Source organism: Astatotilapia calliptera, chromosome 9 (genome assembly GCF_964374335.1).
Source record: "Astatotilapia calliptera chromosome 9, fAstCal68.1, whole genome shotgun sequence".
NCBI lineage: Eukaryota > Metazoa > Chordata > Actinopteri > Cichliformes > Cichlidae > Astatotilapia > Astatotilapia calliptera.
This window is the reverse complement of record NC_137430.1, coordinates 31,100,207-31,113,037: the sequence shown is the minus strand read 5'-3', so window position 1 is coordinate 31,113,037 and position 12,831 is coordinate 31,100,207. Positions and strand designations below refer to the sequence as shown.

The 12,831-nt window shown below is 42.1% G+C and overlaps 1 protein-coding gene across 1 annotated transcript; it reads right to left on the bottom strand.

Moving 5' to 3' along the window:
* Window positions 1-2,231: 2,231 nt before the first annotated feature.
* On the bottom strand, window positions 2,232-11,985 carry chrnd (cholinergic receptor, nicotinic, delta (muscle)). Its single transcript, XM_026180331.2, has 12 exons — window positions 11,862-11,985; window positions 9,907-10,052; window positions 9,739-9,783; window positions 9,528-9,637; window positions 8,440-8,595; window positions 8,171-8,283; window positions 7,111-7,311; window positions 6,550-6,661; window positions 5,573-5,687; window positions 4,145-4,355; window positions 3,775-3,893; window positions 2,232-2,590 (listed from the first exon to the last, which is right to left on the bottom strand). Exons 1-12 carry the CDS (start codon window positions 11,917-11,919, stop codon window positions 2,408-2,410), a joined length of 1,569 nt encoding a protein of 522 aa, XP_026036116.1. The 5' UTR covers window positions 11,920-11,985; the 3' UTR covers window positions 2,232-2,407.
* Window positions 11,986-12,831: the final 846 nt, after the last annotated feature.

The following is a 12,831-nucleotide window of genomic DNA, read 5'->3' as shown; positions in this document are numbered from 1 at the left end:
ACTTCACATGGAAGAAATAAACATGATAATTATCTCGTTTGGCTCTCAGCGAAGGCGGTCGCACTTTTTCTCCTCTCCTCTCCCTTATCTTCCCTGCAATTGACACCCCTTTCTCAACGAGAAGTCTGGGCTTGGGTGAGCCTGAGTGCTGAAGATATCTACCTATTAGGAACCATGGTAACATTGTTCTGGTTGATCGGAGCTGGCTTGGCCCTGACTTATCGAAGAATTAAGAAAGCTGAACTGGCTGTTCAAACCCCCACAAGGCTGCCCACTGGGATTGGAATGATGGGAGAGGTGTGAGTTTCTCAAATGGGCTCATTGAGTCAGCACGGATAAGATCTGGACTTCTTTAAGTTGCTTGAAGACGTTTCACCTCTCATCCGAGAAGCTTCTTCAGTTCTAAGGTCAAATGGTGGAGAGTCCCAGATATAAACCTAGTGGGAGTGACCCCCCACAGAGGGACAAAAGGACCCCCTGATGATCCTCTAATCGCCTGAGCCAAGGTGGGAAACTGGGCGTGGGTCCCAATCAGCCAGAGTTTCGTGTGAGTTCATTGTGAAACCTGGCCCCACCTTATCATGCGAATTCCTGAGATCAGATGGCCCAGGATGTGAGTGGGCGTTAAGGCGTCTGGGAAGGATCTCAAAACTGGATTATAGATGGCAGAGAGTTGGTGTCGTAAACCCCCGCCTCTGTTCAAAGATGGTCGCTCACAGTGGACATAGATGCTTCTTTCACTCCTCTTTCAAACCATCTGTCCTCTCTGTCCAAAATGTGAACATTGGCATCCTCGAAAGAGTGTCCTTTATCCTTAAGATGCAGATGGACTGCTGAGTCTTGTCCTGTGGAGGTGGCTCTTCTGTGTTGTGCCATGCGCTTGTGAAGTGGCTGTTTGGTCTCTCCAATGTAGAGGTCTGGGCATTCCTCGCTGCACTGTACAGCATACACCACATTGTTAAGTCTGTGTTTTGGCGTTTTATCTTTCGGGTGAACCAGTTTCTGTCTGAGTGTGTTGCTGGGTCTGAAATACACTGGGATGTCATGCTTGGAGAAAACTCTCCTGAGTTTCTCTGATACACCGGCTACATAGGGGATGACAATGTTGTTGCGTCTGTCCTTCTTATCCTCCCTCGCTGGTGTCTGGTCTTCTTTTCTGTGCCTCTTTGCTGACTTTAAGAACGCCCATTTAGGATAGCCGCACGTTTTGAGTGCTTCCTTTACATGTGTGTTCCTTCTTTTTTCCTTCAGGCTTAGAGGGAACATGTTCTGCCCGGTGGTGTAGGGTCCTGATTACTCCAAGTTTGTGTTCCAGAGGGTGATGGGAGTCAAAGAGGAGGTACTGGTCCGTGTGTGTGGGCTTCCGGTAAACTTCGATGTTGAGTTTGCCGTTCTCTTCAATGTGCACAGCGCAGTCCAGGAAAGGCAAACAGTTGTCCTTTGTGTCTTCCCTGGCGAACTTGATGTTTTTATCCACAGAGTTAATGTGCGCAGTGAAGGATTCCACTTCTTGTGTCTTGATTTTGACCCAGGTGTCGTCTACATATCTGTACCAGTGGCTGGGTACTCTTCCTTTGAAAGAGCCAAGAGCCTTCCTTTCCACTTCCTCCATGTAAAGGTTGGCTACAATAGGTGACACGGGGGAGCCCATGGCACAGCCATGTTTTTGTCTGTAAAAGCCTTTCCGCCATTATGACAGGTAATGTAGGACTGAAGTGTCCTAAAAATCACACTTAAACAGTTTTTTTAAAGGTAAAGTACATTCTCACATCATACGAGTTTATTATCCAAGTCTCAGAATCCAACAAAGTTACATCCACTTTACAGACTGTTGTACTAATGCTGACTAACAGCAGCACTTAACAACAGAAACATGCAGGATATCCTCACCAGCTCACCTTGATATCTGTGTCACTGGACAGCTTTCTCCAGAGTGAATCGACGTGGACACCAGCCGAGGTAAACAGCTGACTGACAGAGGAGTCACATCATAGACTTGTTTGTCCTGCTGCAGCTGGACATGCATTCGAATTGGGAGAGTTGCAAACATAGAATTTAACTGACTGCACTATGCAATCTAATAACATCTAGTGGTGACATTTTACACACCGAACCTTGGAGAGTTTAAAAAAACAGTCTTTAGTTCATGCAAAGAAAAAAAGGTTAAAGAGTGAAAGTGAATATTCTCTGCTGGTTCAATCATTGTGAACAGAAACAAATCATGTCAAAGATTTCTGATTATAAATCTTTATTCAAACCACAAACCCTGGATTAAATCAAATACAGACTTATTCATTCAACACAAGAAAACACACAGCTACAATATTTTGTCATACAGAGTAACAAACCTCAGGATATGAACACAGTAACAGCGCTCTCTGCTGTGTTGGGTGCTTTTGTTCATGTGCTACAGCAGACGTGCATGGTTCTCCATGTAGTCATGCGGGTCTCCTTCAAAGGGCAGACGTGGAGGACTGTTGCAGGCTCCCATCAGGAAGATGATGATGGTGCCAAAGATCATCACAGGAGTGATCAGGAAGAGGCAGAGACGGTCGACGGTGCGAGCGATGCCGCTCCAGTTATCTTTCTCCTGTGACGACACCAGCGAGGGCAGAGTTTTATGTTTCACCTCATTTTTTATTCAATAAAAACAATAAAGCCATAACCAAAGGAACTAATGAGCTTCTAGTCCTCTCATCAGATGTTGTTACAGTCTGGCCCCAGATCCAAGAATAATGAAGTCAACACAGCAGTGTTAAAAACTGCTGGTTTGGGGACTCCAGTGAACCACAGTGGAAGATTTGGAAGAGACGTGAATCTTCCCAGCAGTGGCCAGACTACCGAAATTACTCCAAGAGCACATCAACGACTCATCTAGGATGTCACAAAAGAACATCTAAAGAACTGCAGGCATCACTTAAGGTCAGAGTTCACGATTCAACAATAAGAAAGTGACTGGGCAAAAATGTCATCCATGGGCGAGATCCAAGACGAAAACCACTGCTGACCAACAAAACATCTGGATGATCCCCAGACTGACCAGATGTAACGGGTTTAAGTCCAGTTACATCAGGTTTAAAACGAATACAACTTTTCAATCAAACATGGAGGTAGTGTGATGGGTTGGGGCTGCGTTGCTGCTTCAGGCCCTGGACGACTTGCTGTAAATGAACCGTGAATTCTGATCTGTACCAGAAAATCCTGAAGGAGAATGTCCGACCATCAGTTCATACACTGAAGCTCAAGATCACTTGGGTTATACAGCTGGATGATGAGCCCAAAAAAACAGATGAAAGTTTTGGACTGGCTTTGGAGTCCAGACTAAAGTCCAATGGAGATGCTGTTTATGCTGAAAAACCCTCCAATGTGGCAGAATTCACACAATTCTGCGAAAAGGAGTGGGGCCAAAATTCCTCCCCAGTGATGTGTAACATTTGTTTTTATTTATTATCAATGCATGAACTTCCCTCCCCCCCCCCAGGTTGGCACAACCAGTTCTGAGGCTTAAGGGGCGATGACTTTCACACAGGGCCAGGTCGGTTTGGGCAGCTTTTTCTCTTTATCAATGAAACCATCATTTGAAAACTGTGTTTTGTATTTTCTTGGATTAACTTTGACAAATATTAGAATTTGTTTGTTGATTTGAAACATGTGCGTGTGGGAAATACTGAAAAAAATGCAAAATGTTGATGAAAACGTGCTAACATTTTTTACACAATTCAAAGCATCTTGAATCAAGCAGAGCATCGTCACGTTCTGGTTGTTCGCTCTCACCTCGTTGTATTCGTTCTTGTTGCGCATGTGTTTGATGATGTAGTTCGCTCCGTCCACAGCTGGCTTCATTTCAGAGTACAGCTGATCCGTCACACCTCCGTCATCCTGGGGTTTCACCACTACACACACACACACACACACACACACACACCTCAATTTAAACATCCTCTCTGCAGGTTTTACTGCAGAGTCCACTGATCACGTATACGACCAAACAGCTGGCCCCAGCAGCATCAGACTCCAACACAAAACTACGTGTAATACTGATGTGCTGAAGCCTGGCGACGAAGGCCACATCACTACATCTGATTCTGATTTCCTGTCACAATAACGCAGCATCTTATAAACACACTCAGGCGACGGTGCGTACATGCTGCATGGGTGACTCGAGTGGTGAAGCCGTGTCTCTCCGATTGTTTCTCAAACATCAGCTCGCTGCGAGACTTGACGGTGTAGTACTCGTCCGCTTTGGCGATGTAACCCACTGAACTCGATCGTCGCGGCAACGCTCCATCCCACGCTGGCTCTGCCTCCGCAGGGTGGGACATGAGCAAGAGCCGAGGCAACCGTTCGAGGAAAAACTGGACGTGGAGAGAAACGTGTTTATTTACATAAAACTCAGAAAGTTTTATATTTTATACATTACTATTGCTGTATGGCACTATTACAGTACTACACTGCAGTGTGTCTGAAAGCTGACACTTTAAGTTGGCATATATTGGACAAACAAAAGTAAATCAAATATAAACAAATGAATTTTAATGCCATAAATATTCTTAAAAATGTAGTCATTGAATTAATGCTCAAATACGCCATGAATAGATATTTGTAGTATTTAATTCTGTAGTTATGTACCTTGATATTGATTCTCCTATTTTTGCTTTTGAATTAATTGTACTTTATTATTTTATTTTCAGCTGTGCTGCCTCAGCGCTGTCAGTGTGAATCAGTGAATACACATCAATAAGCAGCAAAGCATTAAAATAAGCTGGGAAAATATTGTGAGAGAAAGATGCAAAGCAAATAAAAAATTCTGCAGCTCGGGTCATAACTCGCACTCCGTTGAGAGCTCATATTACCCCAGTTCTTCAGCAGCTTCACTGGTTGCCCATAGAGGCCAGAATAAATGTTAAAATCTTACTTCTTACATACAGGTGTATCCATAAATCTGCTCCTTCATATTTATGTGACCTGCTCCATATCACCACTGTTTCCCGCCTTCTCAGATCATCATCTGCTATTCATCTTACTGCTCCATCCTCACACCTTAGCACTCTGGGGAACGGAGCTTTCAGTCGCTCTGCTCCTCGGCTCTGGAGCTCTCTTCCTCCTCCTTCCTCCTGTTGACTCCCTCTCCGTATTTAAGTCACAGCTCAAAACACATCTGTTTAAACTGGCTTATTCGCTTTAATGCTGATTTTATCTGTTGTCAAGCTCTGTTTTGTAATTTTAACTTATTTTATGTATTTTATGACTATTGTTTCTTTTATTAATTCTGTTTTTTGTAAGGTGACCTTGGGTTTCTGAAAGGCGCCCTTAAATAAAATGTATTATTATTATTAGAAATAAGTTCTAAATAAATAAATCAGTTTTTAATACGTTTTTAAAACGTGCAACAGATATTTAAAATAAATGCACAGAAATATTCTTTGGCTGCTGCTTAAAATGTGTAATATGTTTGTGCATTGAATGGTATATTTTATAAATTCATTTCACCTGGACAGGATGTACATCACATGGTGTGTGTGTGCGTGCGTGCGTGCGTGCGTGCGTGCGTGTGTGTGTGTGTGTGTTTTACCCTCTTGGTCCACTCAGTCATGACGTGCGTGCTCGGCGTCCTGAAGTGCAGGTTGAGGACGACCACACAGTTTAAAACGACCACAGTAACCAGCACCATGATGAACATCAAATACCTGGGAGACAGTTTAACTTTAACTTTGATCTATTATTTCTTTCTTTTTTAAATTAAATATACACATTATTTTCTCACTTTTCATTTCTTGTTATTTGTCAGCGAGTGTTTACAGACTGGGAACTTTAAAAAACAGCAGTCCATATTTGGAGAGTCTTCACCCCAAACAGGAAAACTGTAATTCTGTAATTCAGCTGTGCTACACTTTACTGAACAAATGATGCGCTTCCAGTATGCAGACTCTTTCTCCAAGATCTCATTATTACTTCAGTCTCGTTTGAAGGCTTCTGTCCTGCAGTCCATTCCTCTCATGACTCTCTCCTTTGAGGCTACAATTCCCAACTGTTGGACGTCACATATCTCAGTCGTTTTTCGTTTGCTTCCTGCCTCTGCCAGGCTCGTTCTGTCCTGCGTGTCTCTGAATTTCTTGACGACACTTCTCACTCCAGTTCATGATACACGCTGTGATACTAACTTTGAATATTCATCTCCTGCGTTGTGAGCATCAACGATTCTTTTTCTCAAATCTAAACAAATGTATCTGGTTTTGGCGTGACGCTTTCTCAGGTGACATGTTAAAGCCTTGTTGAAGTTTTTAAACTGCATTGCAAAGTTTAAGTACATCTCTGCACAGCAGTGGTTTGCGCTCTGGCTCAATAAAAAGGGCGTCAGAAGGCTAATAACACTGACCCTGGTAACTCTGACTGTTCTCTGAAATAATCGTGTTGCTGCGTGCAAACAGAAATCATTCATGTTTACTGAAGAAAACCAGCATATTATAATGAAGCACTTGGAAAAGCTTCAATCTGAATCTAAAGCTGATGTTTCCAGCTGTTGTTGGGAGTATGTTTTGCGTTTCTTACTTAACAATGAGCGGCACAGACATGGAAGTTTCCGGCAGCCTTTGAGAGATCAGCAGCAGGAAGACAGACTGAGCGAGCAGCACAGAGATGGACAAGGTCATCTTCTCGCCACCTGCACACAAAACGCACAAACTGTTTCAACAAGTGAAGGAAACCAGTTCAGACTGGGATCATTTTAAACCTCCAACAAAGTATTTCTGGGCAGTTTAAGAGCAAAGTGTTTGCAAAGTGTTTGCAGGTGAGCTCTGTTTACACTAAGACCAGAGGAATCGACAGGAGATTCCCAGTTACGGTGATTTCTGACTTTTTCCCAGATTAATGTTTAAAAATATAAATGATTTAATTATAATTAGTTTACAAATACATTTAATCTGCCTTGCTGCAGTTTCCTGTTGACAGCCTGCAGAAGATTTTAAGCTTTCAGAGTTGGCACATTTCTCTGTCTTATAAAAAAAACAAAACTGAGTGTGTCTCTGTGCATGTCGAGGAATATTTGCACAGCTCGGTAACACCACAGGTTACAGAGAATTGGTTGAAATTGCTCTTTAAACGTGCACTGACTGTCAGCGGGCAGGTAGTAGACGAGGCAGGCCAGGAAGGAGATGAGCACACAGGGAATGATGATGTTGACAATGTAGAACAGAGGTTTGCGTTTGATGATCAGGTAGAAGGTGATGTCCTGGTGCTTGTTGCTGTCCATGGGGATGTGCTTGTAGATGTTTCTCTTGGCTGGCCGGTGGACGATCTCCCACTCGCCGTTTTCTGCCAACATTAGTGGAAAACATGAGATGAGACCCAGACAGAAGAAAGTTTACATAACGGCGCTTCCTCCACGTTTGACTGCCAAACCTGACTGCGTCGTTTCAGCCTAAAGTGAAAAGATGTCTGTTCTTTGACATTAGAAGCACTAAAATGTGTTTTTCATGTCCATGTTTGTGAAAAATGTATCTAAATGCAGTGAAGTCCAAACTTTTTTTTTTTTTTTGCCTGTGCACACTACAGTAATTATACATTTTTTATAAAGATGCAATAAAAGTGTTGGAGTTTCAACTCTTCATATGAGGTGTTGATGTACTGGTGATGAAATAAAAGAGGCCAGAGTTGGGCTGAAAAAACTGAATAAACCCATCGAAGAAAGAGCAACACTTTCAGTCTGGTTCATTCATAAAAAGACGGAATCCACTGACCAGCTCAGGATCACCAAAAACCCAGAAAGACCACAAAAGACAATTAAAGTGGATGATGACAGAATTTTTTCCATGGTTAAGAAAACTAACTTCACAAGATCTAACCTTAAGAAGAGACTCAAAGAGGTAAGAGTATCACTGTTAGCAATCAAGAGACGCCTTCATGAATACAAATACAGACGGTTTACAACAAGATGCAAAGCTCAAGACAAGAAGACCAGCTACATGATCTTTATGTGCAAGTTAAATCCTGACCAACACTGTGGGAGGAGGTGTGGTTCTTTGTGGACAGGCGGCTGCACGGACACTTTTCCAGATGAGCCAGAAATATATATTTGGACAGGATCGAGTTACAGTACAGTATAGCATGGGCATTTCTGACAGGGAAAAGTAAAGTGTGAACATAACACTGGAGTGCAGAAAAGAGCATCTACCTGTAAAGCTAGCAGGGTCAATAACGACCCACTCTACTGTATAGTTGGCGACTTCTCCGGCGTATTCTTCTTTCAGGAGCATCCGGATCTCTTTGGCGTTGTAGGTCAGAGAGCTGCAAAGCACCGTGACAAACACGGATTAAATTAATCTGAGATCTTTCAGGAGAAAAACACCATAAAAACTTTACAGATTTGCTTCACAGCAGACTGTAAATTCTGATTTTGGATGCATAACTGTCAACAGAGAGCTTTAAATAATTCTTTCTTACGTGAACTTGAGCGTGCAGTTCTGCCAGTCGAAGGGGAAGTATCTGACATTGATGGAGCAGGAGGAGCGGAAGATGGCCGGTGGCAACCAGTAGCAGAAACCATTTTCATACACCAGTACATTACTGTAGTAGGCCACTTCAAACTGGGCATCATTACTGAGGCATGGAGGAAGGAGGAAAGGACATACAGTTAGGAAAATCTGTTTTTGCCCAATGATTTATTTATTTTATTTGGGCTCTTTACTTCACCACAGTGGGTTTTACATCAGTGCAGACTTTCAGCTGTAATTTAAGGAGATCAACACAAAGTGTAACCTTAAAACTGATTTGGTTTTGCAGTACTGTGAAAAGGTTTTTGCAACACTTGAATGTTTGAGATCTTTAAAGACAACCTGAGTAAATAGAAATGTAGTTTTTAAATTATGATTTTAATTATTAAGGGGAAAAAACATTCAAACCTGCGTGAAAAAACCTAATAACATGTGCCAGCCTTACCGGCAAGAACTGCAGTCAAGTGTTTGAGATAACTGTCAGTGAGTCTTTCACATCACTGTGGAGGAAGTTTGGCCAACTTTACTTTGCAGAGTTGTTTTAATACAGTCACATTGGAGGATTTTTGAGCATGAACAGCAGCTTTAAGGTCACACCAAAGCATTTGACTCACTCATTCTCAGATGGACTTCCTGCTGTGTTTTGGATCATTGTCCTGCTGTATAATACAAGTGCTCCCAAGGTTCAAGACAGCAAATTAATGGCCAAACAGACCAGAATTAATGGTTCCATCAATTACACCAAATCGTCCTGAAGCAGCAAAGTAGCCCCTCCACCATTCTTTTGCTGTTGGCTTGGTCTAACACCAGATGTAACAGGACTCAAACCTCCCAAAAAGTTCAGCTTTTGTCTCATAAATCCACAGAATACCAGCAGTGGTTTTCACTCAGGGTGGCAAAAACAGGGCCAGGCCTTAATGACTGGGATTATCATGACAAAATAGTTTTCATTTACTTATCTCATAGAGACGGACAAATACATTTAAAATTTTTAATTTTCCATTGACATAAAAATGAGGTTTTTTTGTGTGACCTCACTTGTTTTCCAGAACGATCTCCGGCAGCCACACCATGCTGGGCGGCAGCCGGAGTATCTCAATGCCACCAAACTCTGTGGAATTCCACGTCAGCCGGTAGTCAGTCCACGTCTGCCATAACACACACACACACACACACACACACACACAGAAGTAAATAAAGAGCTGCAAGTACTGAATATGAAGATGTAAAAGAATGAATTGTTACCCACAATTTCCAGCCACACGTTCGTCAGCAGCGTCTCGTCTACTTCTTTCTACAGAGGAGAACAAAGACAAACATCGATGTTTCTGTTTGAATGTGTTCGATTTAAACCTAACGGACACATTTAAAGTTTTAATGACAGGATGAACTACATAAACACACAGAAGCTGCGAACCAGAGAGATGAGGTTGGAGAGCGTGAGGGCGAGGTTAACATCGACAACATCCTGCTGCTTCTCGACGGGGCGCAGCTCCTTGTTGTATCCCATCTCTTTGAACACGTATTCAATAACACGCTCCTCTTCGTTCCTGCCATTGCACTCTAACACACACACAGATTAAAACACACACGTTTTACAACTGCTGTTCATATTCTCTAAGCTGCTTCTACTAAAACTGGGAGAGATTATACAAAAGTCCAGCAGGCCAACAAAGGACACGTTTCAGTATTTAAGATGAGCAAACCAAACCTGCTGAGGAGGCAGTGGGCAAAAAACTCTGTTGGAAATCTAGAAAGCAACCAGTACTGTGATGGAGGAATGAGACACTCAACAGTAAATCCATTTCTATAATTAAACATGAGTTAAAAGAAAAAAAGCAACTTTACTTTTTTCTACCTTTTTTCAAGTTATCTTTAAAATTTTGCACAAAGATGTCAGTTTTCATTTTTTTTCTCATCACGTAATAATCTATTATTCAAACAGCTTTCCGATTTTTTGCTGTTGTTAATAATTTCTGGTTGCAGTCCAATGCTTTTCAGGATCTTTATGATTAGATGGGCCACTTTTTTCCTTGACTCGCTGCTCACGCTGACACTTCTGACCCTGCTCAGAGTGATTTTAATCCCAGCTCCTCTCGTCACCTTCCAGCCTTAAAGTCATTTATTGCCGAATATGGAAGGAAGACATGCATGAAAACACACACGCCTTTCATATTATACTGCTAATTCATTTCAGTTCAATTCAATTTTCCTTACACTGAGCTTAATCTCAACCACAGTCACTTCAAGGTGTTTTATATTGTAAGGTGAAGTAAACTCTTTGGACTGACCAGTGCTCAGAACAATGGGAAGGTCTAAAGATCAACTGCAAACATTAGAGGTGGATGCTGGGTGGGTGCAGCAGTGCTGACATCAGAGGGACAGGTGGGGTATGACGTGGATGAGGCGTGTAGAGAGTATGAAGCAGTGCAGCTCAACTCGGCTCCCTGCACTAGCTCAGACCCCCCCAACCAGCTTCTTTCTGTTGACGGTGTTTGAATTTAGACATGTTTACTCTTTAAATTAAAATCTGAGTCTTAAGATCAAAATAAATCAAACAGTATCACCAGTGACAGTTTGGTTTACAGTGTGGAGTCTGATCCCAGTATTAGTCCAAAGCTGAATCAGAGCAACACTTGAAAGCTTCAATGTTGCTTCCTAATGGGCTTCCAGCTCCTGTTTCCAATGTCAAACATAAACTCATCTCTAAACTCAAAGAATGTGCTGCTCAATTTAGAAATCCACAATCCCACAAAGTCCAGGTGACATCTTTTTGTGTTTGTTTTTAGTTTGGTTTTTGACTAACGGCCAGGCCTAGTGACACAAATACACTGTAAACAAGCATGACATTCAGAGAGGAAAACCGACGGGATCCAAGCGCATGAATGCTTCATGCTGCTCAGATTTCACAGCTGCTCTGCAGATCCATCGACCACGACGGATAACCGGCTTCCCATCCTACAGCTCACCACACTGCAGCGCTTTGATTTTCACCAATCTGATTCAAAGGGAACGCTGCACATCACTGAGTTTACATTTTTCTATTTGAGATGATCATTTTTCACTAACGAGGTTTTAATTTGGATTTAAAAAAACTCTGTACTGTCTCAATACCCAACTATTTGCTCAATGAGTCCTTCCTTAAAACCCCCCCCCCCAAAACACTTCCATTTAAAAAAAAGACTTGAAATAAGTCTGACACAAAAGTTTAGTCGGTCACATAACAGACCAACTGCTTTAGCTGTAGATTACATTTTCCAGTAAGAATAAACTTCCTGCTTTATGATTAAAGATATTTTCAACCTTTAAAATAAAAGATTTGCTTTGAAAACATTTCGTCAGGTTATCAGCTTAACGTTTTCACTAACTTACCCGACGACAGCAGTGTGAGCAGGAACAGAGTGGCCAGTGCTGCACGCTGAAGCTCCATGGCTGAGTGGAAGTGAGAGGTCCAGAGCCCTTTCACCCACCGACCTGCTGCCAGAACCCGAGAGGCAGAGTGACAAACAACAGCTGCAGACACACCGAGCAGAAAATAGAAAGCACAGAGCAGGCCTGAGCCGCCAGCTGCTGTCACCTCCACCCCGTACGGGAAACTGATAATAAACATGGAGTTTTAAATTATGAGATCTGAATAAGTTAAAAAAACAACAACAACACTCAGTTTGAGACACTTTTTTCACTCTTGGGTCTGTATGATGTCACAGACAGGCGATATTCAAACACCAATAAATATGAAAGCAGGTACAAATAAATCGATCATCCCTCTAATTTATATTTGGGCAGAAAAAAAAATCCTGATTCCTGTTTCTCCCTGCTGACCTGCTGGATTCAAAGCTCATACCATTACATCGTTAGTTACTATTATTCTAATGTTTTCACAGTAAGCTTTAAGCTGTGTTTGACTCTCATGGTTCAAGGTAACTTTATTTATACCCACAGGCAAGAAAAATGACAGCATTTGGCATCCCTTCAAAAACACACATACCTAATAAAAATATAAACCTCACTGTAGCACATGTATAGTAATTTAAACATTTCGAATCAAAAACAAAAACTGTCCCTGTTGCTGTCACTGAATTAAATAAGCACTAAGCTGTTTTTATAACGCTTTGTCCTGCATCCCGGAAACAGAAACCTCCGTCCTGAGGAAAGAAGCTGAAATTCAGCCCTTAGAGGATGGGAACCATTTTTAAGGACTGATAAAGCCATCCTCTGTACCTGCTTAGAGTACAGGGAGGCTAAACAAGACTGTTAGGGATGCACCGATGCCGATACTGTAAATTGTGTGTGTACTCATACTCGTAAAAGTTAACCGATACCATGAACCGATACCAACTTA